Source organism: Aspergillus caelatus, assembly GCF_009193585.1.
Source record: "Aspergillus caelatus strain CBS 763.97 unplaced genomic scaffold BDV27scaffold_89, whole genome shotgun sequence".
Taxonomy (NCBI): domain Eukaryota; kingdom Fungi; phylum Ascomycota; class Eurotiomycetes; order Eurotiales; family Aspergillaceae; genus Aspergillus; species Aspergillus caelatus.
This window is the reverse complement of record NW_022475352.1, coordinates 92,285-118,456: the sequence shown is the minus strand read 5'-3', so window position 1 is coordinate 118,456 and position 26,172 is coordinate 92,285. Positions and strand designations below refer to the sequence as shown.

The following is a 26,172-nucleotide window of genomic DNA, read 5'->3' as shown; positions in this document are numbered from 1 at the left end:
AACGCGATGTAACATTGATACGAAACTATATGAGACCACGTGCTCCTAGTGATATTTATTTTAAGGTAGCACGTCCAGTTGCCCCTAGGGAGGCCACGGATCACGTTGCCGCGTGACCCGCCGAGTGACGTTAAATAGTAACCAAACCAAACCAAACCAAACCCTGAAGGCTTGGCCCGGTAATTATTGATATTATTGATATGATGCGTCAAGCGGTTACGATAGAGTCGTCCATAGATAATTGCGTATCTATCGAATGATATCCAGTGCTCAGTAGGCTACGTACGTGTAGCTGATACAGCTTCATTCTGCCCTTCTTCCCCTGAATCACAACAAACGTCAATTAATGTAGGAAAATCATTACCTGCACTAGAAGGCCGGTGGCAACGAGATTTGTTCAAATCCCTCAAGCACTGTGGTCATTGATCGCCGTTCAGCAGGGATTTCGATCCATATGACCAGGGCACGGTGTGGAAGCGAATGAAAGCTTCAAGGTTGTTGAAATTAACCTTCCTGGTTAGGCCTAACGCCTGAGCGTTCTTTGTATGATAGCTTGATTAGGTAGAACCTCCCTCACACTAATAGAGATCAACAATGAACGCCCAAAAACTTTCTGAGCTTCAAGACTTGTTTCTATTGGGTAGCCGGGACGGCCCGAACTACTGGTAACTAACCGAGGTCGAACCCTTAGGGCAGGCGGCACAAGAGCATATACTATAGCTCACCCGAAAAATACATTGGCGAGGGTGATCGCCTTGGCTAATTCTGAACTATTTTGTGGCTCGTGCTACGAACCTGATCCCCTAGGACAAAAATTACGCTGAATTACATTGATCCGAAATTCCACTTCCTTGTTTACCATACCAGTAGATATCTTTTCGTGATATAGCCTCAGTTTGCGAAAGATATATGTCTTAATACATATCTATTGTGTCAAAATTTCCTGGTAAACTCTCCGTCACTCGAATTTCTCACAAGCCATCACAAGTTTCGTAGACATCGAGGCCTCCGCGATCTGCGCGGATGATATCTTAAGTCTCTTGACTAATTTCGTGATCCTCGACATAATGGAAGAAGGTGCTCATACTTTCCGCTTCGCCCATCTTTCTGTGCGAGAGTTCTTGGAGACCAAGCCTGAATACTGCAGCGAAGAGTGTAACAACTTCGCCGCAGAGGTGTGCCTTCTCAAGTTAATCGGGGCATGTGGATCGCCAGATGCAGATCGTTTCCTTGGGCAACTCGGTCTCAGTGTGAACGCCCCCGCAACACTATCCGAGACCGACTCCTATAAGGAAAACATATATAACTATGCCTTGCGAAACTGGGCAGAGCACTGTGTGCACGCTGGGGAAGAGAAAAGAGCAGACGATACGTCACGTCTTTCTCAGCTGCTCCGGTATTTCTTGTTCGACGATTCTGGACCAAACTGCCCATTGAACTGTTGGGTGCGGTCACGCCAACGCCAGAAGATGGAAAGCGTGGAAAGTGGCCACATGCTGAAGCTATTACGGAACTACCATCGATCCCAGGACCGAGGGTTCTTACTTTCGTGCGTTTTCGGCTTTAGCGAGATTCTTCGCATGGACCAGTACCATGATCTCGACGTCGACGTGAAAGAACAATGCATCATGGCGACCGCAATTCATGGCCACTATGATATTCTGCAGTTTCTGATAGGAGAAATGAAAGACCAGATGCTGCAAAAGCGCGTCCTGAACGCCTTGGTCCAGAACAATGACATAGAGCCACTCCGATGGTTTTTGAGTCTGGTCGAGCCTAGCCTAATCACGGAGAGAGTTATCGTGCGCGCAAGGCGGGCAGATAGGGAAATCTTCGATATATTACTTGATCATAACAAGGATCTTCAGATCACGTCGGAGTTGATTGAAAAATGTGGTTGGTTTTATGGGGCTATTGAGGGACTTCTCAGTCGCGCCCCAGATGTTGCTATCACTCCTCAGATACTGGTTAATGCTATCGGTCCTATTGAGATGAAGACTCTGCAAGATATTCTCGACAGGAATGGTCCATCCATCATCACATGTGACGCCATTGCAATGCTGGGATATCTCGGAGATGGAGAAGAAAATATGAGACTGAAAATGGAGCTTTTGTTGAAGCGTGCTGGGCCAATAAGAGTAACCGAGGCAGCTATGGCGATGGCACTAGAGCAAAACCCGAGTTGGGAGATGGTGAAGATGCTTCTTGATCATGGATGGCCGGTCACCAAGAATATTCTTCAACGCACCGCCGAATGGGGAATGGCAGCCCCCTTTAAGCTTCTCCTCGAGGCCGGAGGCAAACTTACACCCGAAATGATCGCAGGTAGTGCGAAGAATATTTATGACGGGAATGCCATGGTTAAGCTCGTTGTTTCATTGATGGACCGTCCGTTGGACGATAACCTGTGGGCCCAAATGATGCTGCAATGCGCTGAAAATACATGGGGGAATCCAGAAACGCTCCAGGCGCTGCTTGAAATGAGACCTGGTCTGAAGGTTCCAGAACGGAATTTGATTGCGTTTACGAAGAACTCGATGAAAGGGAACATCATTCTGGATATCATTTTCGAGGACGGCCGAGAGTTGGAGATCACCGACGCGGTGATAGAGAACGCATTAATGTTCCTGGATTACGATGAGACAATCCCAAGGCTCTTGGATCGACACAGGTTGACGGAAGTATCAAACCAACTCCTGCTTGGCGCAGTTAAGAATCGTCGATTTGGTGATGAAATGACAAAGCTTCTACTAGATCGATATACAGCGGTCGAGATGCCATCTCCGGAGGTAATAGAGGCGGTTCTCCGGAACAGCCATTCTAGCTACGAGATTATACAGCTGCTTGAAGCTCAATTCGGCCACCGTGAATTCAACGAGACAGATGTACACATTGCGGCCGGGACAGACAGCCTCAAAACACTGCGACTAGTTCTCGACAGATGTTCGATCACTGAGGCGACTCCGTCCCTTTTAGTGCAAGCCGCATCCAGGGGAAGCCTGGCAGTAATGAAACATCTTCTGACGTTAAATCACCCTGTGATATCCAAGGAAATACTGATCGAAGCATCGGGTAATACCCAGTGTACTACCGATATGCTAAAACTCCTCTGGAAACTCGCCCCCCAGGTTGAAGTGTGTCCCGAGATGTTTATCAACGCCGCAGATCGGCATTATCGAGAGTCAACGGATTTAGAATTCCTGTTTGCCCGGGTGGAAGATGCGAAAAAGTGCCAGGAAATCTTAAATGCCGTGATGTCAACCACGAAGATTAATAAAGATTCGGGTTATGTTGCTATTCTTGACCTGATCCTGGAAAGTGGTTTCGAGGTCGAAGTGACAAACGAGCTTATCATGAGTGCCTTTAATGCACGCCATGGATCAGTCCTGCAGACATTCCTCGAGCACAAGGTGGATATCAAGTTGTCACAGGAGATGGTGAATAAGGCATTAGAGCTGGAAGACCACGACGCCTTGAAAGTGTTGGTCAAGTATGGGAACCCGCGGGAACTGGACCTGCAGGATGCAGTGGCCGTTATTGACAAGTTACTCCTTCATTGAAGTCAAGACGAGACGTCAAGTTCCTCGCTTTCCCCCTCGATACCATGTCCTGTTTTCAAATACTTTAGGCCTCCCTCTCTTGGAGATCTCGAACTGAGATCATGCTTGATGGTATAGATAGCCTTTACATTTTATATCTATCCATGACTTTAAATGTCTGGCGTAAGGATATATTCTCGGTATACCACAATCTTGCCAGGACGTTGGTCATTACTATAAAGTAAGTCGAGCAGCACATTACATCTATTAAAGCACAGTAAGTTAATAAGCTAGTGTAGGGACCCTCCAAGAACTCGGAACAAGTGTTCTCCTTACGGGCATGGAACCCAGGAAAGAGTTACTCGTCAGGGTTAGAGGCTTTCACCATAGCAGAATATGCTTTTTAATTAATCCATGAAGGCATGATAAGGCCAAGCCCCTGATGCCATTCTACTCTAGGATCACGAATCCATAATAGAATGATTAGTTCGACAGAAAGAACACGTTGCCCATCCAGGCACCTGAAGCAACAAAAACTCCAAGACGAGATTAGCAGTAACTCTCAGACCACGGTGGAGCTTTGCTAATGTTAACGGAGACCTTGAGAAGATGTGGAAGACAATTATTGGTCTCGACTCAATCAAGCTTTGTCATTAATAACGCTCACTGGACAATTTGAAGTCACCGGTCGGATAGAGTCGGCCAGGGCTAATGTCGGCTTTGAACTTTTAGTAGTAAGAAATTCCCCACCGCTGGAGGGGCAAACTGGGCGCGCGCCCCTCCTTTGACATCATCCCGCTGGATGGACCTGCCCTAACATTCGGTCTCTTCTGGTAGCTTATAAATGGTCTTGTTTACCCCTCGTTTATAATCTCTTACTCTTGCTCTTTTTCTGAATCGCTTTTTCTAACAATTCATTCTAACACGTTGGAATAAAATATCTCTTTTCCTCTACTCAATTGCACAAAATGGCTAGCCTCCAGCACACCAAGTGAGTGCCCGCGTGCCCGAGGGCCCTCAAGTCCAAAAAAAAGGAACATCAACTAACAAGACTTCTAAACTACAGGAAGACCTACACCCTGAACACCGGGGCCAAGATCCCCGCCATTGGTCTGGGAACCTGGCAATCCAAGCCCAACGAAGTGCGTGAGGCTGTCAAGAATGCTCTCCTGAAGGGCTACCGCCACATCGACACGTACGTCCATCCTCAATTAACCCAGATCTACCAAGGATACAAACTGTGAAACTAACCTAACCAGCGCCCTCGCCTACGGTAACGAAGCCGAAGTGGGCCAAGGCATCAGGGACTCCGGCGTGCCCCGCGAAGAGATCTGGATTACCACCAAGCTGGACAATACCTGGCACCACCGCGTGTCCGAGGGTATTGAGTCCTCGCTAAAGGACCTGGGTGTCTCCTACGTAGACCTCTACCTCGTGCACTGGCCCAGCAGCACCGACCCCAATGACACGTCCAAGCACCTCCCGAACTGGGACTTCATCAAGACGTGGCAAGAGATGCAGAAGCTTCCCGCCACCGGCAAGGTCCGCAACATCGGTGTCTCGAACTTCGGCATCAAGAACCTCGAGAAGCTCCTCAATGACCCTAGCACCAAGATCGTTCCCGCCGTCAACCAGATCGAGCTGCACCCTAACAACCCCTCCCCGAAGTTGGTTGCCTACAATACCTCTAAGGGTATTCACTCGACAGGGTACTCTTGTCTGGGGTCGACGAACTCACCCCTGTACAAGGATCCTACGCTGCTCCAGCTTGCGGAGAAAAAGGGCAAGACACCTCAGCAGTGTCTGTTGCAGTGGGGTATCCAGAGGGGCTGTAGTGTTATTCCCAAGTCTGTTAGCAAGGAGCGCATTGATGCTAACTTTGAACTTGATGGGTGGAACTTGACTGATGAGGAGGTTAGCCAGCTTGATAACATGAAGGATCGCTTTAAGGTCTGCGGTGATAGCTGGCTTCCTATTAAGGTTTTCTTCGGTGATGATGAGTAGATTATGATGTTGTGATATTACGGTCAGATGGCATTAGAGTATAGATATCCCTCAATTTGAATTGTATATACAAGGTCGTCCATTGATAAGCTCAACGTACACGCTATAACAGTTCACCACCCTCACGACATCGTGGCAGAAGTGGATCTATTGATGTTAGACCACCTAGAACACGTCCTACAATATCCCCAACTCCAGGTCTAAACACCTGGGAAACACAATTAATTCTTTGTGTATTATATGCTCTAGAAAGCCCACCCTGGCCCAGAGGCAGCAGGAGAAGTCCTAGCTAAGCAATGGGGCGAAATTGACATGGCAGGGCAAAGCTGAAGGCAAGCGTTGTTTTCATGGAGTAACTGTAAAAGGCTTGCGCTTCTGGGCACCTTACGACTGAATGAATTATTGGCTGACTCCTGTATACTGCCAGAAAGTCCATGCCAAAAAAGGCAACATAGCTGTCACATATACGCCACGCACCATTAACACATAGTAGTAGTAATGGTCTTGTACTTAATTGTACTAATGTGAATCGGCGGGAGGAACCGGCGAGTCACGTGGCAGCAGGATGACTCGAATGACGCAGTGGCGATCATGTGCTGCACCGCCACGTTATGCCGTTATCATCAGGCACCCACCCGTCATCCACTCCTCCGTCTCCTCTCCTTGGATCTCTTGTTATCCATTTCTCCATTTCGTAAATGGTTTCTCCATCTTTGCGTCTATTTTAGACCATCTCTCCTCATCAGCGTCAGGATGCCGCCTTCCAGCGGGCACCTGCTGCTCCCAAAGTTTTGGAGAGCAGCTAGGTGAGTAATCCCTTATCCACTCTATCCGGACTATATCTCCGTCCTAACGCCGCCCCAGGTTTGCCTACGAAAAGGCCTACAAAGCCATAAGGACCAAGTTTCCAGAACAAGTCCAACATGGAGCCCTTCGACTTCAGCCAGCTTATGCACGTATAACCCCAAATCAGCCGATCAACCGCGCTGCAGCAATTCGCCAGGCCCGTCGCCGTCACTACTCCACTCGAGCGAGAGCCTTCGTTTCTTATATCCGGACTGGGCTGCAGGGTGACCGCGCTGCCTATAAGACATCCCGTGTTGCGTCGAACATCAGCCGTCTCACCTCTCAAGCACCCTTTGCGTCAACTCTTCGTCCAAACTTGACCGGCGGTACTCTCGGCCGTACGGCGGGAGGCTATACTATAGGAGCCGGCCGGATCGGGGGTGCCCGGTATTTCTCACATGGCCCAGCTGCACCCGCTCAGGTCATTCAAAATGTATCCATGGGTGTCCGGGCATTCTTCCTCTCGGGACAGAAGGTCCGGTTTGATGGCATTGACGAAGTTAGTGGAAACAAGAAGTACAAAGCCGTGAGCGCGCTTCAACATCAGGCCGAGCGGAAGATGACGGGAATCCCTCGCACTGCACCGGGATCCTTCGTTGACTTCCAGCTCTCCCCTACCATCACAGCTTTTGGCCTTCAGAAGAAGTTCGATCCGTCGGGAGCCTTCGCTTCGGAGACTATCAACTCGGATGGTCTTTTGGACTTCCTCTCTGCCGATTTTGCGCGTGCTCTTAAGGACTTGGCTGCTGTACTCAACGACCTCAAACGCCTGTCAACCTTGGGCGACCTTCCTATTTTACTTCACGACAAGTCGACGCTCCGGGTGAGATTCCCTGGGTGTGACGCAGCCACTGTCGAACGGCTCTGTGATGAGGTTGGAGTTCAACGAGGGAAGATTATGCAGGACGAAGACTTCGATATTCGTACAGGTGCAGACCTTGCTCTTCTGTTCCCCTTTGCCCCCAGTGTTCCCGCGTCACCAGAGACGGTGGATTACTTTTTCTCAAAGGGGCCCTCTGAGCCGCAAGCGCCCGAAGAAGTTGATTGGCAAGCTATGATGTCTTCAGAGAACAACACAGAGGCTTCACCTGAGCTTCTCGGAGACTCTGGGCCAAAACTCAGTTTCGACGACGTAACCATGTTCGGTGAGAATCCGTGGCAGCATTCCTCTTCGTCCTCTGGATATTCAAGTATCAACATCAGCGAACTCGGCGATCGCGCATACTTCCATGAGATCTCCAGCACCGGGCTCCCTGACAGTGCTTCTGAATATGAAGGATCGGACGGATTGCATCGATTCCTTGCCGAATGTAACCGTGCACCTCCAATTGCTTAGCTACTTGCGTTTCCATATTGTTTTACACAGGCTTTGACAGTCTTTTACCATAATTTCTTTTGTTCATCAATTTGTGAGGCAGACACCATATATGCGAGGTGTGCTCAATCTATTGGCTATTACTGAATATAAATCAATTGAACCATCAATTACCTGTATACCTACTGCGTAAATAAGCCATGACTCGTGTATTAACTACTACCCATTCATCTCCAGGTTGGTACTTTGCCCACGCCCAATCCAGCTATGACGATAGCGTGACTAGCCTTTTATTAGATCAGACACGTTTTATAGAACCCCCAGACCAAATCTCAGGCCAGGAATACGCCACATCTTCAGATCAGTAATGGATTCCATACTCACGAACCACTTGAATTCCAACATCGTGTTATGTGAATAAAATCATTTTTTGCCGGCTGCTGTCCCATCCATACATCCCACAACCCCCAGCCGCCCCAGGGCTGAGACAGTTACCCTAAAAGAATAATCTCAAGAGTTAGTCCAAAACCAGACTACGCCTCTTCAAGCCTGGAGGCGTTCGTGCAAGCATCTCGAAACCGCATGTCGAAAACAGTACCTCTAGAGAGTAGTGTGGTTATTTCTGGAGCTACTACTATTTTAAGCTACCCGAACCACTGGCCATGATTTTACGCAGCAAAGTTGAAGATAATGCGAATATCATCAGTGAGTGTGCTAGGTTTCAACTTCAGGAGGCGCTGAATGCGACAGAAAGAGTATTTGCAGAACTTTTAACTTGTCTGCCATAGAACCAGGAATTATTCCAGTAATATAATGCGAAGAAGGGCCGTCAGCATCAAAAGTCGACGCGTCATTAGGAGAGCAGAAATCATGACGTTCGAGGACATCGTCGATGCCGAAAGGAAACGACAAGAGAAAAAAAGGGAGTGATTTTGTTCAGGATTATACTAATCTGCTCTTACAGTACAATACGTGTAAAAGTAATACAGAAAATTAAATGCTTCGGCGCAAACCTGCGTGAGGTACTTGATACAGCTTCAGTGGACCGTCGGTTGGCCTTCTTTCTCTCAGGCAGCCTCTACGGCCATGTTATATGCTCGTTTATAGCATACATAGCTGATATTTATAGTACTACCTTACGATTTCCATGGACAAACTGTTCCAGAATTCATGCAATTTATACTATGAGCGCTGTAAGGAGGTCTAGCACAGCCTTGAATCACAAATTACAGTTATACCAACAGGATCAAATACAGATAATCATCTCCCAAGTACCCTCATCAATGGCCACCTCTTGTGGCCCGTGACGGACATACATCCAATTCAATATGCTTGGGGGGGAAGAGTTTGCATGAAGAGCGCAGGACAAACGTTGACGAATTTTTGTTGTGTCTTATTTCCTGATAAGTATTTCGCTGCTGTTTCCCAATCATTAGACACATTAGAATATGCTATGGCATGTGGGTGATCTGAGCCTAGGATTTTGCTATGACCCAGCCCTTTAACACATTTTTCCATCAGACCTCAAGGCACGTCTCGCAAATGTATTTCTGCTTCCTTGTATCTTCCCTGGCTGTAGAGACATTGTCCAGCTCTCTGTAATAATGCTTCCCTAATCTGTGAATCTTTTTGAAGTTCGTTACTCTGCAAGATGAATTGAACATGAGGAAGGTATTTTTGCCAGCGCTCGTTGTCGGGCGAGAAGATCTCATACAAATGCCGAGCAACTTCAGTACTCAATTTGTCAAACAGGTTTTCATTTCTGAGCCAACTCCTTGTTGCCAAATGAACCAGCCGATGCATGCTGATGAATCGGTTGTCTTTCTGCTTTGTGACGAAAGACCAACCTTTCAATATCCCTAGTGCTTTATGATGCTCAATTTCTGACCGGCCAGGTGGAAGGATGGATAGTGGAATGTCCCGCGGAGCAAGACATGACATGTAGGATAAATACTTTGCTGCTAAGTCGCTTGACTCTTGGATCTGCCGGAATGAGTTAAGCCATGTAAAGGCTACTGGATTCTTTGAATTTGGATATCGATAATCATCTTCAAAGTCTTCGCTGAGCAAATCGATCATCGTGTCCTCATCCTTGTTGAGCAGAGATAAATATGCTTCCGGGGAGATTGAGTTCTCGTTCATAAAGCTGGCTGCTTGTATGAGTGCTAGTGGTAAGCCCTCTAGCTTGCACACTAGTCTAGATGTCTCATCTATAGTTTGTGCAGGAAAACAGTTCGCTAGTGTATAAGTGAACTGTTTTGCTGCCAGTTGGGCTCTGTCACCCAATTTGAGTACGGCTCTTTTTACTGGAGCAGTATATAAATATATATATATTAGGCCATTGATTAATTATTTTATAAACATTTATCAATAATATAAATTATTCTTCTAATCCAGTGTTAACAACTTTGGATGCCTGGTGGGCTGCCAGTTCTGCCTACTGAGACCGCCTAATTATGTTCCGTGAAGGGAAATTCGTATAGCTTGGGCAGGAAAACATCTTACTAGTGAGTGTAGTGTGTAAACAGATGTCTCATCTGTTAACAAAGTGTCTTGGACTAGAGATCGGTGTAGCAATTTGATTGCAGCTACATTGTCTATTTCAGATACCCTCATGATATCAGGTCCTGCTAATTTTGTCGCGAGCTGTTGATTTCGAGTAGTGAAAAGAATAAATCCATCTTGGTTTTGGGGCAGAAAGGTTGTGAGTGCTGGTGATGAGGATTTGGAGCATATCCACATATCTGGATTATTTGCATCATCAATGATGAGTAGCCACGAACCAGCCTTTTTGGAGCTTAGATATGCCTTCACCCATGTTTTTACGTTTGTGGCCTTCGCATTCTTCATTCCTAGTTGTTCCCCAATGTTCAAAAATGCTTGGTCAACGGACTTTAAGTTGAGAGACCGAATCCAAAAGACAGAGCGCATTGGATAATGCCCTCTAATCCGGTGAGCTAGTTCAACTGCAATCTGGGTTTTCCCAATCCCCCCAAGACCTGAGATTGCTGCCTTTCTAGCGTAGTTTCGAGAAAGGACTCGAGTTTTCAACCAGTCTACTTCAGAATCTCGACCCATAAATCGTGGATTTCGGCTGAAGGGGACCGTCCAACCCCCTCTCTTTTGCATCTTCTCTGGTTGGCTGCGGACCACCGGTATCGCAGAGAGAAGGGATTTGGCATATATGGCAGCAACAAGCGCTGCATATCCCTGCCACTCCTTATTTTTATGCGAGTCGCAATAGTCGCAGATGCCGCGAATTACAAGACATGGGAGGTGGTTCATGATACCTGCAGATTCCATTTCGAAACAGAGCGTATCAAACTCCTGGGCGATCGTATCTCGCTCGCGACCGTCTTTGATCACCCGATTTCCAGATGCTATGGTGCCGTAATGAACCTGCGGCTCTTTCGACACCCGTGGGACACGATTAACTTCTTCTGTGGGATCACATGCGATGCAAGAACTCTCGGAGCTTGGATGATCATATGTTGAGCGAAAGAGGCGGTCCCCCACTGATGGTCTAGAAAAGGTCTTTTCCATGTCTGGATTCCGATGGAGCACTTCGGCCACCTCAGCGAGAATGAGACCATCTTTACTCCTCATATAGTTCGCCTCTATTTGCGAGACGGCAGTCAAAAAGACCATCGGTGGCTGGTTCAGCATGCCGATACGCTGGAAGTGTCCACCTTTGATTGCTTTTCCGAAATCGTACTGTATAACTCCGCCCGAACTGCTAATAGGCTTGCTGACCACCACATCTCCTAGCCGAACATCAATTCTCTTGCTTGGTACACCACCTCCAATGCCGACCAGAATCCCATAGCGAAGATTTGGAAAAGTCGACTGTAGGTGAGACACGACAGCTGTTGCCGACGTTGTACCATATATGCCGGCAGGTAAGCAAGTCAAAACAATATTGTGATTCTCAATTTTCCCGAGAACGTAGGCATTATGAACAGTGGTAGCAGGGAGGCTGGGATAGGTTTCATCAAGCACTGCCGACGCGGCGGCTAACTCGAGCGGCAGGGCGCAGATCCATGCAAACATAAAATCTGCATGTAGTGGATTATCCGAGGCTTCCATCTTGACAGCACATTGCTGATGATAGAGTTAAAGTACTGCAATGATGTCTCATCATGAAAGCGGGCATCATGAGGGGTTTGAAGCGCAAGGCTGACTGATTAAAAGAGCCAATCAGATATTCCCGGTCAGGCTGTACGGCACCAGAAGAACAAACCACCTAAGTCTTGGATACAAGATTATGAACTGAAGGTGAAGATATCAATACTAGTATCAAGTTGATCCATTGAGAGTCCAGGTTTCTGTACCAACTTTACGGGTACATGATTTTGTGGGTATAATAGTTCTACAAACCAACTGTATATATTCAGTAAACTGCTTAACTACCACCGCGGGGCATGACTTGAATATATATCTCACGGCATTACCTCTACATTGCTCAGAAGCTTAAACCGCGGTGTTATATGGTAACAATGAAGGTAGGATACAAAGCGAAAGGCTTTGTCTGAAGTACTGCTCTTCCATATATATGCTTATGTGAATCGAAATTCAGGCAGGCAGGCAGCTGCTTTCCATATTTACTAGGTTTAACCACAGTATATTATGCAAAATATTCAAAGTGGCGATCCTTCCCCATGGGAACTCGGCCCGTCGAACCGTCTACATCTGATTGTATAGTAATTTCCTGCAGAAACTACTCCGCATCTTGGCACCAACTGACGGACATCTCCTTTCCAGATAGATACACACAAGTCACGGACCGAGGATGTCTCAACAACTGAACCTCAAACAGAGATCTGCAAAGCCTAAATGCAGTATTTAATGGTGTCTGGTAAGGTGTTGTAGTGATCCTGGATGCATCTTTCCGGAATTATCCTGTCGTTCATTATTCTAGCTAGACGGAGAAATTATGCAGATTTCCCGGCGGACAGCCCTGTACATGAAACGGGAAATGTTTTGAGTTCCTTCAGCTCTTAAAGTATGCATTGTTGGGCTTTTTTTCAATATAATAATTTCCCCAGACATTGTTATCAAGTCTTTTTGATCATGAGGTTATTGATAATTTGTTTGTAATATCCCGGCATAAGATGCTGCCTGCGGTGTCACCTTTTTTTTTTTTTGGACAGCACATAGCCTATTTACATATGACAATTTCAAATCCGTTCACTTGGACATGAATTTTACCCGAGCTGCAAGGTACATACAATAAACACCGCACTAAGCCTTGAGAAGTACCGATGTGATGAAGATCACCCACTCCGCTCCCTTTCCGCTACGGGGCGAATCCGCCTCTGCTACTGAAGTGACAACATGTCCATCTGAAATGAGAAGGATGAAACAGGATGCATGAACTGAAGAGCCGGTGACATTTGCCTTTAGCCGAATCGCATTTCTCTGGTCTTCGGCAAGTCATCTGAATGTCATGCATTTATACGGAGAAATGCATATAAATGGGGCTCAATATCCTGCAGAAGTCCAGAGTTCGATACACCAACTCACCATCTCCAGAGTATTGTGGATAGCAAGTTATCTTGTCCGTTCATTATGCATTCCCTCAACATGCAGGCCCTGTGGGCTCTGTCGCCCTTTCTCTTCTCCGCTGCCAGAGCACTTCCCCAAGCGAGCGTCACTCCGACTCCTTCGTCGTCCGTTCCTTCGTCAAGCGCCCCTGCTCCTACGGCAACAGCAGGTGGAAATCCCTTCGAGGGATATGACCTCTATGTAAACCCCTACTACAAGTCCGAGGTGGAGAATATTGCCATTCCATCCATGACTGGCTCGCTGGCTGAGAAGGCCAGCGCTGCAGCCAATGTTCCCTCTTTCCACTGGCTGTATGATTTTCTTTCCATACAATTGAACCGAACAAGTTACTAATGGGGAACCTCACAGTGACACAGCAGACAAAGTCCCCCAAATGGGCGAGTTCCTCGAGGATATCAAGAGCAAGAACGATGCCGGAGCGAATCCCCCAACTGCGGGTATCTTCGTCGTCTACGATCTGCCGGATCGGGATTGTGCGGCGTTGGCTAGTAACGGAGAGTACCTGATTAGTGATGGTGGAGTCGAGAAGTACAAGGCGTATATTGATTCCATCCGGGAGCAGGTTGAGAAGTACTCGGATACTCAAATCATCTTGGTTATCGGTGAGTACACATATCATTTCAAGTTTTTACCCTATGTCGCCTGTTGAACCAAGTAACTTATTGATATCCACCAGAACCGGACAGCTTGGCAAACCTGGTTACCAACCTGAATGTAGAAAAGTGCGCCAACGCCCACGACGCCTATTTGGAATGCACCAACTATGCCTTGAAGCAGCTGAACCTGCCCAACGTTGCGATGTACCTTGATGCCGGTGCGTAGCATCCACCATATACCCAGACAATGCTCTAGAACTACCAATCTAACACTCAACAGGCCACGCCGGATGGCTAGGCTGGCCAGCCAACATTGGCCCAGCAGCCGAGCTCTTCGCCTCCGTATATAAGGACGCAGGATCCCCTGCCGCTGTCCGCGGTTTAGTCACGAACGTGGCAAACTACAACGCCTGGTCCATCGACTCCTGCCCTTCATACACACAGGGCAGCGAGGTCTGCGATGAGAAGACCTACATCAACAACTTCGCCCCGCAGCTGAAGAGCGCTGGATTCGATGCTCACTTCATCGTTGATACTGGTATGTCCATAACATAAATCCTTCGCATTGTTGAATCTTGATTAACAAATCCACACAGGCCGCAACGGAAATCAACCCACCGGCCAAAGCCAATGGGGCGACTGGTGCAACGTGAAGAACACCGGGTTCGGTGTCCGTCCTACCACCGATACTGGTGATGAGCTCGTCGATGCTTTCGTCTGGGTTAAGCCCGGTGGTGAGAGTGACGGAACCTCTGATTCCTCTGCAGAGCGCTACGATGCTCACTGTGGATATGCTGATGCGTTGACGCCCGCTCCTGAGGCTGGTACTTGGTTCCAGGTGAGAATTTCTTCACTTTAGCTTTCTGAGAGTATCGTACTAACATGACTCTGCAGGCTTACTTCGAACAGCTGGTTGAGAACGCTAACCCTTCTTTGTAAGATGGGGTCTGGGGTTAAGCGATACCGCAGTTAGTGGGTGGTTTTGGGGTGGTCATGTATAGTGCAAGGTCATTAAGGAAATGCCACAATGTTTTGTTCTTGTTTGACAGAGATCCTTCAAAAAGAGAACTAGCTGCATCAGCACATGGTCTCTCATCCTAAAAAGGCATATGCTAACTAGTTTTAACTATGACCCTTTTGAAATGGTAAGTATAGGATATCTGTAGACACTGGATATAGGATCACAAACCAATGGTTAGGGTAGTAACCTAGGTATAGCTCACTGTCAGGCATAAAATTTAAGCAAATCACGATAATACAGAGGACCACGAGCGCAGACGAATATTGAGAATAGGGGTAATACATTGTAGCAGCTGCTTTCGTAGGTCAAGGCTTTTTGCTCATTGGATGTGGTAGCCGTTTCTCAGGCTCCCTCTTATCTGTGGGCTTGGGAGTTTTCATGTTTAGACCCGAATTCTGCCTCAAGGAGAGGTGTCTGCATAGCTAAACTTTCAGTAATTATACATATCCTCACTTGTGAGTTGCTTCGTCCTCCTTTTCTTATTTAGTTGTGTTATGACAAATGGTCCTGTAGGTTGAATTCCTTGATTAGATTATTATGTTGCTTGGTTCTATCAACATGACTGTGGGAAGAAGAAATCGCTTAGGAAGACCAACAGTGCTAGGCTTAACTAGGCAGCGTCAACATGTTATGGTCTTATATTGTTGATCTTAACGGCAATTCTCGATATTACAGTACATTTCCAAAGATATACTGTGACCATCTTTTTGCAAATTTCCAATTATGCTAGATTGGGACAGACGCTGTATGTTTCTGATGTAAATGTCAACCTTCCCTGTAGCCGTAGGCTCTCAGGATCAACATAAGCTTTCACTCTCATACTGTCTCTCCCTAAGTGATATACCCTGAAAACCACATAGACCTCGTCCGGGAATCCAGCGGTAGGCCAAATTTGCATTCTCTGCATCTATATATACTCCATCAGTATGGGTTTTATCGAAAGACAAAATAGAGTCCGAAATATAGTGAGAGTAACATACACGCCTGTATTGTCCCTTACTCATGAAAAAGGGGCTTTCGAATTCTCCCGTAGTGGTCTTCACCTCTATATAATATGTCGGGCGGGCACCATGCCATCGTGCGTTGGACAGGTACCCTGTATCAATCAGGGCGTTCGTGAGAGCCGAGTTGGTATCCTGATATATTATATCTGCGGTTTCAGCACCATTCCATGCGGTAATATCTTGATACTCCGGATGCACAATGACCCTCTTCCGAATGTTGCTTCGCCAGTTGCTGCGGTTGAACCCTGGTAGTTCCGCTAAAAGAAGCTCAAATATCTAAAGACAACAGGAAGTCAGTTTCTGATACTGGAAAGAGTGTATTGAGTTACAGACAAACAGCTCTCCTGCGGCACCAACTTTGAAATCATGCTCTAGCTGAGTCTCTCCCTGGAGTCTGAATACTGGCTCATTTGTGAAATTTGGCCGCTGTAAGGCTTGAGAAAGTGTAACTCGCCGTGCCAGTTGTATAACCTTGTCTAACAGCTGAATGTATATTTGCTCGGAGGCGTCGGGCTCGGCGCTTCTTTCCAAGGGAGGAGGGGATGAATGGCTTGACATCACTGTATTGTTGGCAATTGATGAAAAGTGCCCATGTCTATAATTAGTATGAAATGGCCTTGTCGTAATGTCACCATCTGTCGAGCTAGAGATAGAGGATAGTTCCGTCACTGTTGCCGGTGTTGATTGGGGTGTATAGGAGGTCTCTTGAAGATTATCCATGTCCTCGGGATCGGAGAGAGAATAGGTCTCAGCGTCACCGTCGGAGTCTGACGATATTGATACTTGAGATTCGTCGGATATCCGAATAATACCATTACCATCTAACACATGGTCAATCATGTCTTCTGAGGAGGCAAACACCAGCTGCAAGGTTAGGAATGCGGCGGGGTCCCGAAGGCCAAACAAGCGGATTAGTGCATTGGGAAGCTCTAGACAGTAGCAACGCTGACGGTCACTACGATCTCTGGGAATATAGATGCGTAGCGTCTCATTACTGTCATTAATATGCACTAAACCCGTGTCACTCTGCACGCTAGCTGAAATTTCGTTCAGCTGAAGAGCTGAAACCTTTTTGAACCCATCGCTTTCATAGACCACAGCACTCCTCAATTGTTGAAGTGTCTGCGAGTCCTCTAGTTCCAGATTACATGTATGGTAATGCAATGCGCAACTGAAGACCTGTTATTATTGAAAAGTCCAGTTCTCTGTTTCACGACTCACCGGTAGATGTGCTTCGCCTTTCTCCGGAATGCCCTTGTTTCACTGAGGGACGGTTCAGATGATGGCTGTTCAACCATTGTCTTCTCCTGAACTATCCTGGAGATATACCGGTCTTCCAGAGATAGGAACTTCAGTAGCCGGCCCAGCCGTCGGACGTCTTCGAGGGAAAAGTCGAGGATGGGAACCTTGCCTTGAAATGTAGATCTGTATTCAATTCGGTCTACAATGAAGAATGTATCTGTAGGCCGCAACAACTCCACACTTCCACTGGGTATCTCAACTGTCAGGAATGCAATTTCATGTAAGGCTTCGAGATCATTAAGCCCTGGGGATAGTGCCACCATCTTGTCGATGGCACTCTTGATCTCTGCCACATTCTCGGGGTCATGGGAGGCTAATCTCCGGAGTTGTTCTATGTAGGTAGCTGTAGTGGGAACCTGCACTTTGAGTATAGTCCGGAAGAAGTCTTCCAGCTCTGGATACACTGCGCTGATGCCGTATCGTTCTCCAATCCTTTGGGCGTCTGCCCAGACACAAGACGCTGGCGTCAGCCAAGCTCGTTCTGCAGGCAGGTACACTAGATTTTGTTCTGTAAACATATGCCTATACTTTTATAAGCATTGAACTAATTTTACCACCATTGTCTTAGGTCTCATACCGAATTCGGTTATGGTCCTTGGGCTCCCGTATGTTCTGCCAGATCACGCAGTATATATTGTGTAGGTCATCATTTATGGGCACATTGAGATCACTTTTGCGCGATCGCAGCTCGCTCAAATATGTATGAAGGTCGGCATCCGCAAGTCCGAGTTTGGTTTTGAACAAATATACCATATGGGGGTCATTAGAATATTGATCATGGATAGCGAGAGGGTGCTTTGTCCGAAGCCAGGGGGGTCCTTCCCAGATACAATCGTTGAGTGATGCCAAAACAGGAGGCTTCCCCGTGGCTACTGGTATATAAATAATTGAGCGACCCCAGAAACAGTAGCTGCACGAAGCCAGTCAGATATTGTCTCTTTCGCTATTAAATGGAACACCAACCTTTGTATATCCTCGGGATCTTCATCGGAGAACCGAGTTGAAATTTCCTTGTACATCTTGAATAAAGCTGTCTGTGGTGGGTTGCTGGTGACCGCCAGCCAGCTGCATATATCAGCGATCATTGGAAGGTCTGGGTCGAAGCGAAGTCCAAACGAGGCGAGGAAGCCCCATTCACAAGTGTCATCCCTAGCCAAGCCAATAGGTACATCCAGGAAGCGGTCAAAAAGATTATCAACGTGTGTTTCAGAGCAAAGCCTTCTTAATTCGGCTGAGGGGAAATAGGTCAACCCGAGTTTCTTTAGGTTTGCTGAATTCCGACAAGCCACTTTGGTCGATCTAATGCCACTAATCACCCCAGTTGTAAGTTCGTCTCGGTAGCTATTCCAATATGTCTTCAAGATCCATACCAAGGTCATCGGCTGGTGCTTCGCAGTCAACTGACATAATGTGGATAATCGGTCCTGCTGGCGATGTTTTAGTCTCGGAATACGGCGCACCAGTACCACCTCTTCCAGCCACTGCTCCCAAGAACGACCATTACTACGGGCCTCAGGTGGAACCGCATTAACATATGCATTATGAATGATATGTATGTTGATATCAACATTTTCCTGTCCTTCAGGTACGCAGCGCAGCCTCCGAGAAAGATCCTTTGTGCCATAATCTCCCTCTGTCTCGAAATACACGTCGTCCACGATTATATCGGCACCGAAAAGGACAAAAGTATGATAGATACGCTTGCCCATCTGATCCATGATGAAAACCCGCTTATCAAGCTTGTCCTCTTTTCTCAGGGTTTTGAAAAGGTAAACCAAGTGATTGACAGAGCTCGTCAGGGTATGACCAGTAGCAGAATTGTACTTCCCTAGGATAGCCTGGACGACTCGGGCTGGTGTGCAGCCCTTTACTCCCAACATTTCCATAAGCTTCCGTCTCTCCGGATGCTCAAAAACGTCTCTTTTAACAATGTCCAGTTTCAAATCGTCCGGAATGAGATTTCCTACGTTGTCCTTGGGGAAGAATATATCAGTGGAAGACGCAGACAAAAGACGGCCATCTGACATGGGAATAAGGGCCATTCTTTTGATTCGCTCAGTTAATATAGAATTGTTATTGTCCCTTGTGATAGCGCGTGTTAGCAGAACCGCTAGCCTTGTGTGCCAGTCGTCGTCCAAGGTCGGGTCGAGGAATCGCGGAGACGGTCCTTGGAGGTATGGGTCCAGTCGGTCAAGTATATTCTTAAAAGATAGGTTGGTTACCCCCAGCTCTATCAAATTCTCAGCGTGCGTGGACCAATCATAGTCCATCGAAAGATAGGCTTCAGGATCTATGTCATCCAAGAGAGGCTGACCATCCCGATTGCAATGTCGAGGAGATAGTCGTTGAAGGTCTTGCGGATAATTCAAGACGCCTTTACATGAAAGGAGGATCTTCGACTCCTTGAGGGTGTCAAAAACGATGTCCCGAAGATCGGCCCAGAAGCGATCCTGAATATGCGGTCCTGGGAGATACTGCAACCAGTCGTATTTAAGTGTCCGGTGACTGCAGAAGTAACGGACAGCTTGTACAAACAAATCAACAATCCCCTCACGAATGGTATAGTTTCTAGGGCACAGATGAATCCCTTGGCGATTAGCCTGAGTGATGAAGTCGGACTGAATGAGGAACTGTGGAATAATCAGCGCACTTACACCTAGAGACTATTAGGGTACCCACCACCTACATTAAGCCCCTCATGGCGCATGGGTAAAAATGAATATACGTACTGCGGTTCAATGAGGGGGCTGGATGCGACATCTATTGGGAAACCAAGAATGATCTCTGCCTCATGTTGTACGGGGCGGCTGTGATGCTCTGGGAGGTCATGAAGAATTGTCTTTTCTAAATGATAGAATTTCTCCTCCTTAATGCCATTCGTATCTTTTACCAGTGTAGCCACATGCCGTGATGTATCTTCGTGGCGTTGGTAGGTAATTCGAGACTCAAGGTCGACTATCTCAACCGTCAGTTTCCGCATCTTGCGGAGAAACAGTAAGATCGTGTCTGCGAGTTCCCTCAGATCGTTTGCTCGGGCACCGTAGTCCTCCGGTTGTATCAGGAAAAGTGATATTCGCGTAGTTACTCCTGCAGGAAGATCCTCGGGGGTCTCATTAAGTGGGGTGATCATCCCTAACCCACTCTCTCCCTTATGGTGCTCAAAAGAGAAGCAGAAAGGTCCTGACTGGATCTGCACCTTATAAGCGATCTTGAAGACCGATTTGAAGCCAATGCCCTTGTGTCCGATATAGCCGCCTGTTTGTTTCTTGGTACTTCGGTGAATACTGCATATAGCCCGCACATCATCCTCCGAGAACCCATCCTCGTTCGTGTCCACTGTGATATGCTCTTGGTGTAACGTGAAATGGAGAGATGGTTCCTCGTTACGACTAGCAGCATGAACATAACGATTATCTTCTGCATTCTGAATAAGCTCAAAGATGAACCGTGTATCTGCGTCGTACAAATCTTCGGCTACGTGCACAATCGAGCCGCCCGCCATGGCTTGCAGGTTTTTAAACGCATCCTTTGCTTCTCTAGGTAGCGCATTTTGAACCTCGGCCGTCAAGCCTCCGTTTATCACCCGGACATTGTCCACAACCGCCCGGGCCTGCTCCTGGGACAGATGGTTCATGTTGAGGATGGTGGATAAAGCGGACGAAGACGGTATACCAGTATTACGAGTAATCCACTTGCGAGCGAAGGGCTGTTCGTAAGAGTGAGGCCACTCTGCCTGTCTGAAACTCAGCGCTAGTAGAGAACCGGAAGGGCGAGGATCATAGCTAAGGCAAAAAGCCCTTAACGAGAGAGGGACGTCGCCTGACAACTACCCCTACTAGCACAGTACTCCTGGCTGCTACTATTATAATCATTCATGCTGAGAATTACCCTGTAGGTTAAATGATTGGAGTGCATTAGACCTGCTAATACTAATCGAGGTATTGTTTTCTGGCTCACTATTAGTTCTCCCTGCGGCGCAGTCAGTCTGCAGCTCGCTTACTGGGAGGAAGCGGGGGCCATACCCAGAACTGGAAACGCCAGGGTCGGATCATGAAACGCAACACATACTACGGGTTGATATTACTATGGATAATCAACCAGTCAAGCTGATGAACATGTACCAAGCGCCGGTTTACTCCGTCGTCTCCGATAGCCCCCCTGACAGGGCGAACCTCGCAAGGTTGACCTCACTCGGCGCACTAAACGAAATGCTTGACGAACAAGCAACCAGAAATAGCACTCTATAAAATACCCTATACGGCACCTTGTGTGTCTGGACACTGTCAAGATAGTCGAACGGGATGGTTTTTAAGTCAACATTCAGGATCCCTCGTCCACCACGACAGTCGCCCGCATCCACACTTTGCGCTGGTTGTAATCCTGGCCATCTGCGGTGCCATAGGCTAGGATGGCTGGTTGAATGAAAAGGAGTACCTTCTTACCGTCCAGTCTAGTATCATCTTCGTCGAGATGGTGTAGACGGTGGGCGCTCATTTTGCGGTGGTTGATAGCGAAATCGTGATATTCTATCCAGCAGACTATGAATGGCCGCTGAGTCCAGAGAGATAATGCCAGCTGCGCAGCGCCATTTAATAGCGATTGTAGCTCCTGTTCACGTGTGCGGATATCATCAGCTCTTGCAGTTTGACGGAAGATGTGACTGGCTGGGCTGGCGAGGAACTTGGTTGCAAGCTCACGACTGAGTCTCCCAATCCTTTCCTGCAAGAAAGAAATGGTCTTTTGGCCAGCTGTGGTGGAGAGGATTCACAAAGTCTGTGAGCGCCAAGCGTGTGCATATGTCTCGTCAACTAGCCCCAGACATTTGATTAGCCTTTATCAGCGTCTGTGCTTTGGTTTCTCACCTTGTCGCATAGCCTTGTAGACCTTTACCATTTCAGCCCGCTCAGGTGTAGTGCCATCATTTCCATTTCTTGTGAAAGCAAAGAAACAATCCGCGAATAATGTTTCAAAAACAAGCCTGGATAACAAGGCTTGTACAAGAATCGCCGGGACTTTACCAGAAGATATTGGGATCTTCTGGATAAGCGAGTCCCAATCATGCTCGCTGCAGTATTCCCCTAGTCCTTCGATAATCACATCTTTATCTTCTCTCGGGATACCCTGCAAGGTATTCGGGGATGCTGCACTGTGTCGTTTTGCCCAGGAGCGTATAGTTCCCGCCAATTTAGACAGCTCATCATGAATCAGCCGATCCTCCATTGGTGCCATGGGCACTTAAATGCCCCCGCAGCAATTGCTGGAATGCAACTAGCTTGGGCAGTCTAAAATAGCCCCTTGTCCAAAGGTACTGGAGTCGTCATGGTGGCTAGCTACTAAATTAGGCCAATTCTCTAGCGGGCGGCTATGTGAACTAGTAGTCCAGCTCATCCAAGGTTGACAACAATCATAGATAAAGTGGGCAGCACCTGAGCAAGGAATCTCATTTCTGCCTTTTTTGTGATAAGAAAGTCAAGGAAAATGTCCCTAGATAAGGCGCTTGTCGATAGGCTGGGCTCACTTGCCCTCCACTCCAATCACAAGATCATTGTGGGTGTCGATTATGGCACGACGTTTACAGGTTAAGACAGCCCAGTCCCATTCTTACTGCCTGAAATACTGGACTACTAACAGAGGGGTATAAAAGGGGCAAGCTATGTTAGCTCAAAGGGGACTGAGCTTAGCGACGTCATAGTTATAAGCACTTGGCCCGGTCCCTCCAGAGTTACTGATACTGTCTTCAAGACACCGTCTCGTATCGCATATCCCACCGATAACCCGCGTATTAGCAAGACACGCTGGGGATACCAGGTGGAACCTGGAATGGCAGGGTATTCGTGGACAAAGTTACTCCTAGATCAGAGTACTCCATTAACGAAATATGACGATGCTACGCTCGAAAGCGCTTCCCAGGCGGGTATCTTGCGATTACCGGAGGGGAAGACTGCGATTGATATTGTCTCTGACTATCTAGCTGAAATCTACCAGTATATTCTTGGAGTAATCTCCAAGCAAATCACAGAGGAAGAGTTAAGCATAACTCCCCTAGAATTCTGGTTTACAGTCCCAGCTATCTGGTCAGATCAAGCTCAGGATGCCACGAAAGCTGCGGCACAACGAGCAGGATTTGGAGCTAGTCTTGAACGACCAAGGGATGAAATCTTCTTAATTAGTGAGCCTGAAGCCGCGGCAATCACCGCTCTGAAGAAGTACAGCACGAACAGTATCGGAGGCTCTGTTAAAGTGGGTGATGCTTCTAAGTCTCAGTTCTCATCGGACTAAATGTGCTAGGTCGGGGAGGGAATACTTGTCTGCGACTGTGGTGGAGGCACCGTAGTAAGTACTCTGATCGCGGCATCATCTCGCTCGGATGCTTATAGCTTAGGATATTACCACCTACCTTGTAAATCAGGTCTTTCCCACCTTGAAATTCGAGGAACTGTGCACGGGTATCGGTATGCCTTAAGTATCCACATCTTTGTCATTGCGTGTATATTGCTGAATTGAACACAGGTGGTAAATGCGGATCAACCGCAGTAGACCGGAATTTCTACAAACTGATGTCGGACCGCTTCGGGGACGCATTCGACAACTTACCCATGAGAAGAAAAGGCCCTGGAAGTGAATTCATGAAACAGTTTGAGATTATCAAAAGGGACTTTGGAAGTTCTGACGAATCGGATTATTTCGAGCTGCCTTTGAACATGACTGTTCCGGATCCAGATCCCGCACACTTTGATGACGAAGAACGAATGGTCATCATATCAAGGTAAGTGAATCGAGGAAAGCCTAGTTTACCATACAAATCTCGCTGATGAGGTACTGGCGTAGTGATGACCTGCGCGCCCTCTTCGACCCTGTCATAGATCAGATTATCAGTCTAGTGAGGTTGCAAATCAGAGGTGCCCGTCAGGAGACTGGCAAAGATATAATTAAGGTATTACCAGTGGATTTCTTTGATGCTGTCTTCTCTCTACAGATATAGTTTCTTCAGAACAAACGAATATTGCCTGATGCTTTGCTTAGAGAATTGTCCTGGTTGGAGGATTTGGCGACTCCGAATATCTTCGCAAAACTATGCGGTCGTCGTTTGAGTCTTCGGGAAATATAACTATCACAATCCCCGACAGTCCGTAAGAATCTCCCATTCGAAGAGTTAACAAATTAATATACATGTCAAGTGCTGAAAAATGCAGGCAAGCTTCTATTGTGCAAGGGGCTGCCCTTCGCGGCTTGGAGGGCCTCCGGTCCACCACGAAACACTGCCGTCGGCATTACGGATTCTGCTGGGGCATTCCATTCCGCGAGGGAATTGATAATGAGGCCAACTCCTACATTCACTCTTTTACTGGTGAGAAGATGGTTAGGGGGATAATGAGATGGATGATTGCCAAGGTGGGTACTGTGTCGGCTCTATTGAATATTAGCCTCATGCATTTCCCTGATGTGAATATCGAAAAGGGCGAGAAGTATACAGAGAACTACACAAACAACGTAAACATCAACCATCCCCATTTTGAATCTTCAGATTTGAAGAAACCCATCACGTTCTACGCCTGCGATGATACGCAAGTCCCTGAGCGGGTAGATGAAAATGGTTTGTCTCATACACTTTCGAAAAGTATCCTTCCATCTAACAGAGGAATAGGGGTGTACGAAGTGGGCGAAATCGTTGTTGACTTCTCGAATACCGATCTGAGCCGATTTGAGTCGAAGTCAGTAGACGGCAAGCGTCTATATTATCTGCGGTACAAGCTCAAGGTCATCTTTGGTGCACAGGAGGGGATATTGCGGTTTGAAGCCGTTAGCCAAGGGCAGACCATTGGAACGACGAGCATCAATTTCAACACGCTCAAGTATTACTGAGAATTAACGAATCTCAATACAAGCTAGTCAGAGTATTTAAATGTCTCTGACCATGATCATATATGATTTTCCTGAGCCTATTGACCTGTTTGCTCTCACATAGTCAGTCGTATCGTCAATCAAAAGGATCGCTCACTGAGACCCATCACCCATTCTCAGCGACGGGGCATTGGTTTTTCAATAGCTGAACACACTCTATCTTGTATAATACCTCTTCCATGAAGGTAAGTTACACGAAAGAACGGTTATTGCTGGTCCCGCATATGATTGTTGATTTTTCAGCTTTCATATCACAATGCATATCTATGATACTGTTCCAATAACTCCTTCAGAAAATATTCTGTCATACTGAGATAACTTCCTACATAGGAAGAATCACGATCACCGGCTAATATATTGACATAATAGTCTAGCCGTCAGAAAGCATCTGAGAGTAGGTATATATATCAGATATATTAGATATGATCAAAGATTCTACATAACACTCAGGTTATTATATGGTCAGACCTTAGAGTTGAGATAATATCAATCAGATGCCATGATTCTACGGGATGGTAGTCCTTTCCCCAGATAATTCAATTATATCAAGTGCCTCAGCTCGACAGACCAGTGTTTACAGATTGTGGAAGAGCAAGTAGCTTAGGAATGACAGCGATAGGCTTATTAGGGCAGCGTCAAGCCTCGTGACTCTTATATATAAGAAAGCACAAATAAAGGGAATTGGGGATAGGAGTAGGGAGAATAATAGAACAATCTTTAATACATTATAATGACTGTACAGCTATACTTCAATATCGAGAGCACCCCCTTTTCGAACAAGTGTGGCAGGGAGTCTCCAGGCATCTGGTGAAATCTGCCAAAGGCCAATGTGAATTCCCCCACCAAGCAATGATGAGACGAAGAAATTCATGCTGTGTATTTTCACTCATCAGCCTGGGAGAGAAAGAGGCAGTGTAACCGTGAATTCTGTTGCGACCTAGAGGACTATCTAAAGGCACTCTGCTTTCGTGATCTGCACCCTCCTAGGATAACATACAACGTACTTATTCATCACCATTATCACCACCATCTTCCTCTACGAACTAATTATGGAGCTAGCAACCTTGGCTACCATTAT

The 26,172-nt window shown here is 47.0% G+C and overlaps 8 protein-coding genes across 8 annotated transcripts; 4 read left to right on the top strand and 4 right to left on the bottom strand.

The window, feature by feature from the left end:
* Positions 1-1,067: 1,067 nt before the first annotated feature.
* On the top strand, positions 1,068-3,560 carry BDV27DRAFT_157845 (uncharacterized protein; the record flags this gene model as incomplete). The annotated part of the gene is made up of 1 exon (XM_032072588.1): positions 1,068-3,560. The coding sequence occupies one exon, from the start codon at positions 1,068-1,070 to the stop codon at positions 3,558-3,560; it is 2,493 nt and encodes an 830-aa protein (XP_031927550.1).
* Positions 3,561-4,507: 947 nt separating this feature from the next.
* Positions 4,508-7,725, top strand: BDV27DRAFT_145287 (NADP-dependent oxidoreductase domain-containing protein; the record flags this gene model as incomplete). Its single annotated transcript, XM_032070390.1, has 5 exons — positions 4,508-4,530; positions 4,606-4,734; positions 4,799-5,496; positions 6,346-6,349; positions 6,408-7,725. 5 exons carry the CDS (start codon positions 4,508-4,510, stop codon positions 7,723-7,725), a joined length of 2,172 nt encoding a protein of 723 aa, XP_031927549.1.
* Positions 7,726-8,997: 1,272 nt separating this feature from the next.
* BDV27DRAFT_128417 (uncharacterized protein) lies at positions 8,998-9,283 on the bottom strand. Its single transcript, XM_032066968.1, has one exon. It carries the CDS (start codon positions 9,220-9,222, stop codon positions 9,028-9,030), a length of 195 nt encoding a protein of 64 aa, XP_031927548.1. The 5' UTR covers positions 9,223-9,283; the 3' UTR covers positions 8,998-9,027.
* Positions 9,284-10,090: 807 nt separating this feature from the next.
* Positions 10,091-11,815, bottom strand: BDV27DRAFT_128416 (nucleoside phosphorylase domain-containing protein). The gene has a single exon (XM_032066967.1). The coding sequence runs from the start codon at positions 11,788-11,790 to the stop codon at positions 10,159-10,161; it is 1,632 nt and encodes a 543-aa protein (XP_031927547.1). The 5' UTR covers positions 11,791-11,815; the 3' UTR covers positions 10,091-10,158.
* Positions 11,816-12,901: 1,086 nt separating this feature from the next.
* Positions 12,902-14,804, top strand: BDV27DRAFT_145284 (glycoside hydrolase family 6 protein; the record flags this gene model as incomplete). Its single annotated transcript, XM_032070389.1, has 7 exons — positions 12,902-12,924; positions 13,200-13,559; positions 13,618-13,871; positions 13,946-14,083; positions 14,146-14,403; positions 14,462-14,703; positions 14,760-14,804. The coding sequence occupies 7 exons, from the start codon at positions 12,902-12,904 to the stop codon at positions 14,802-14,804; spliced, it is 1,320 nt and encodes a 439-aa protein (XP_031927546.1).
* A 494-nt stretch (positions 14,805-15,298) lies between these two features.
* Positions 15,299-20,988, bottom strand: BDV27DRAFT_128412 (uncharacterized protein). Its single transcript, XM_032066966.1, has 7 exons — positions 19,879-20,988; positions 18,156-19,822; positions 17,770-18,102; positions 17,112-17,714; positions 16,224-17,061; positions 15,867-16,166; positions 15,299-15,793 (listed from the first exon to the last, which is right to left on the bottom strand). Exons 1-7 carry the CDS (start codon positions 20,824-20,826, stop codon positions 15,608-15,610), a joined length of 4,875 nt encoding a protein of 1,624 aa, XP_031927545.1. The 5' UTR covers positions 20,827-20,988; the 3' UTR covers positions 15,299-15,607.
* A 487-nt stretch (positions 20,989-21,475) lies between these two features.
* Positions 21,476-22,421, bottom strand: BDV27DRAFT_172353 (uncharacterized protein; the record flags this gene model as incomplete). The annotated part of the gene is made up of 3 exons (XM_032075846.1): positions 21,476-21,906; positions 21,961-22,000; positions 22,055-22,421. The coding sequence occupies 3 exons, from the start codon at positions 22,419-22,421 to the stop codon at positions 21,513-21,515; spliced, it is 801 nt and encodes a 266-aa protein (XP_031927544.1). The 3' UTR covers positions 21,476-21,512.
* A 176-nt stretch (positions 22,422-22,597) lies between these two features.
* On the top strand, positions 22,598-25,740 carry BDV27DRAFT_128405 (Hsp70 family protein). Its single transcript, XM_032066965.1, has 10 exons — positions 22,598-22,770; positions 22,837-23,432; positions 23,481-23,525; positions 23,575-23,644; positions 23,703-23,958; positions 24,021-24,126; positions 24,216-24,322; positions 24,386-24,584; positions 24,651-24,786; positions 24,838-25,740. The coding sequence occupies exons 1-10, from the start codon at positions 22,671-22,673 to the stop codon at positions 25,053-25,055; spliced, it is 1,833 nt and encodes a 610-aa protein (XP_031927543.1). The 5' UTR covers positions 22,598-22,670; the 3' UTR covers positions 25,056-25,740.
* Positions 25,741-26,172: the final 432 nt, after the last annotated feature.

What these genes read in the sequence shown, in the direction of transcription:
- BDV27DRAFT_128417 (XM_032066968.1), bottom strand. Translation starts at nt 9,222, where the DNA reads ATGGAAAAATGTGTTAAAGGGCTGGGTCATAGCAAAATCCTAGGCTCA.
- BDV27DRAFT_128416 (XM_032066967.1), bottom strand. Translation starts at nt 11,790, where the DNA reads ATGGAAGCCTCGGATAATCCACTACATGCAGATTTTATGTTTGCATGG.
- BDV27DRAFT_128412 (XM_032066966.1), bottom strand. Translation starts at nt 20,826, where the DNA reads ATGAACCATCTGTCCCAGGAGCAGGCCCGGGCGGTTGTGGACAATGTC. An exon ending in GATCCCGAGGATATACAAAG is followed by an intron (nt 18,103 to 18,155) that starts GTTGGTGTTCCA and finishes GGCTTCGTGCAG; the next exon opens with CTACTGTTTCTGGGGTCGCT. An exon ending in AAGGCGAAGCACATCTACCG is followed by an intron (nt 17,062 to 17,111) that starts GTGAGTCGTGAA and finishes ACAGGTCTTCAG; the next exon opens with TTGCGCATTGCATTACCATA.
- BDV27DRAFT_128405 (XM_032066965.1), top strand. Translation starts at nt 22,671, where the DNA reads ATGTCCCTAGATAAGGCGCTTGTCGATAGGCTGGGCTCACTTGCCCTC. An exon ending in CGAATGGTCATCATATCAAG is followed by an intron (nt 23,959 to 24,020) that starts GTAAGTGAATCG and finishes GTACTGGCGTAG; the next exon opens with TGATGACCTGCGCGCCCTCT. An exon ending in CTGGCAAAGATATAATTAAG is followed by an intron (nt 24,127 to 24,215) that starts GTATTACCAGTG and finishes TGCTTTGCTTAG; the next exon opens with AGAATTGTCCTGGTTGGAGG.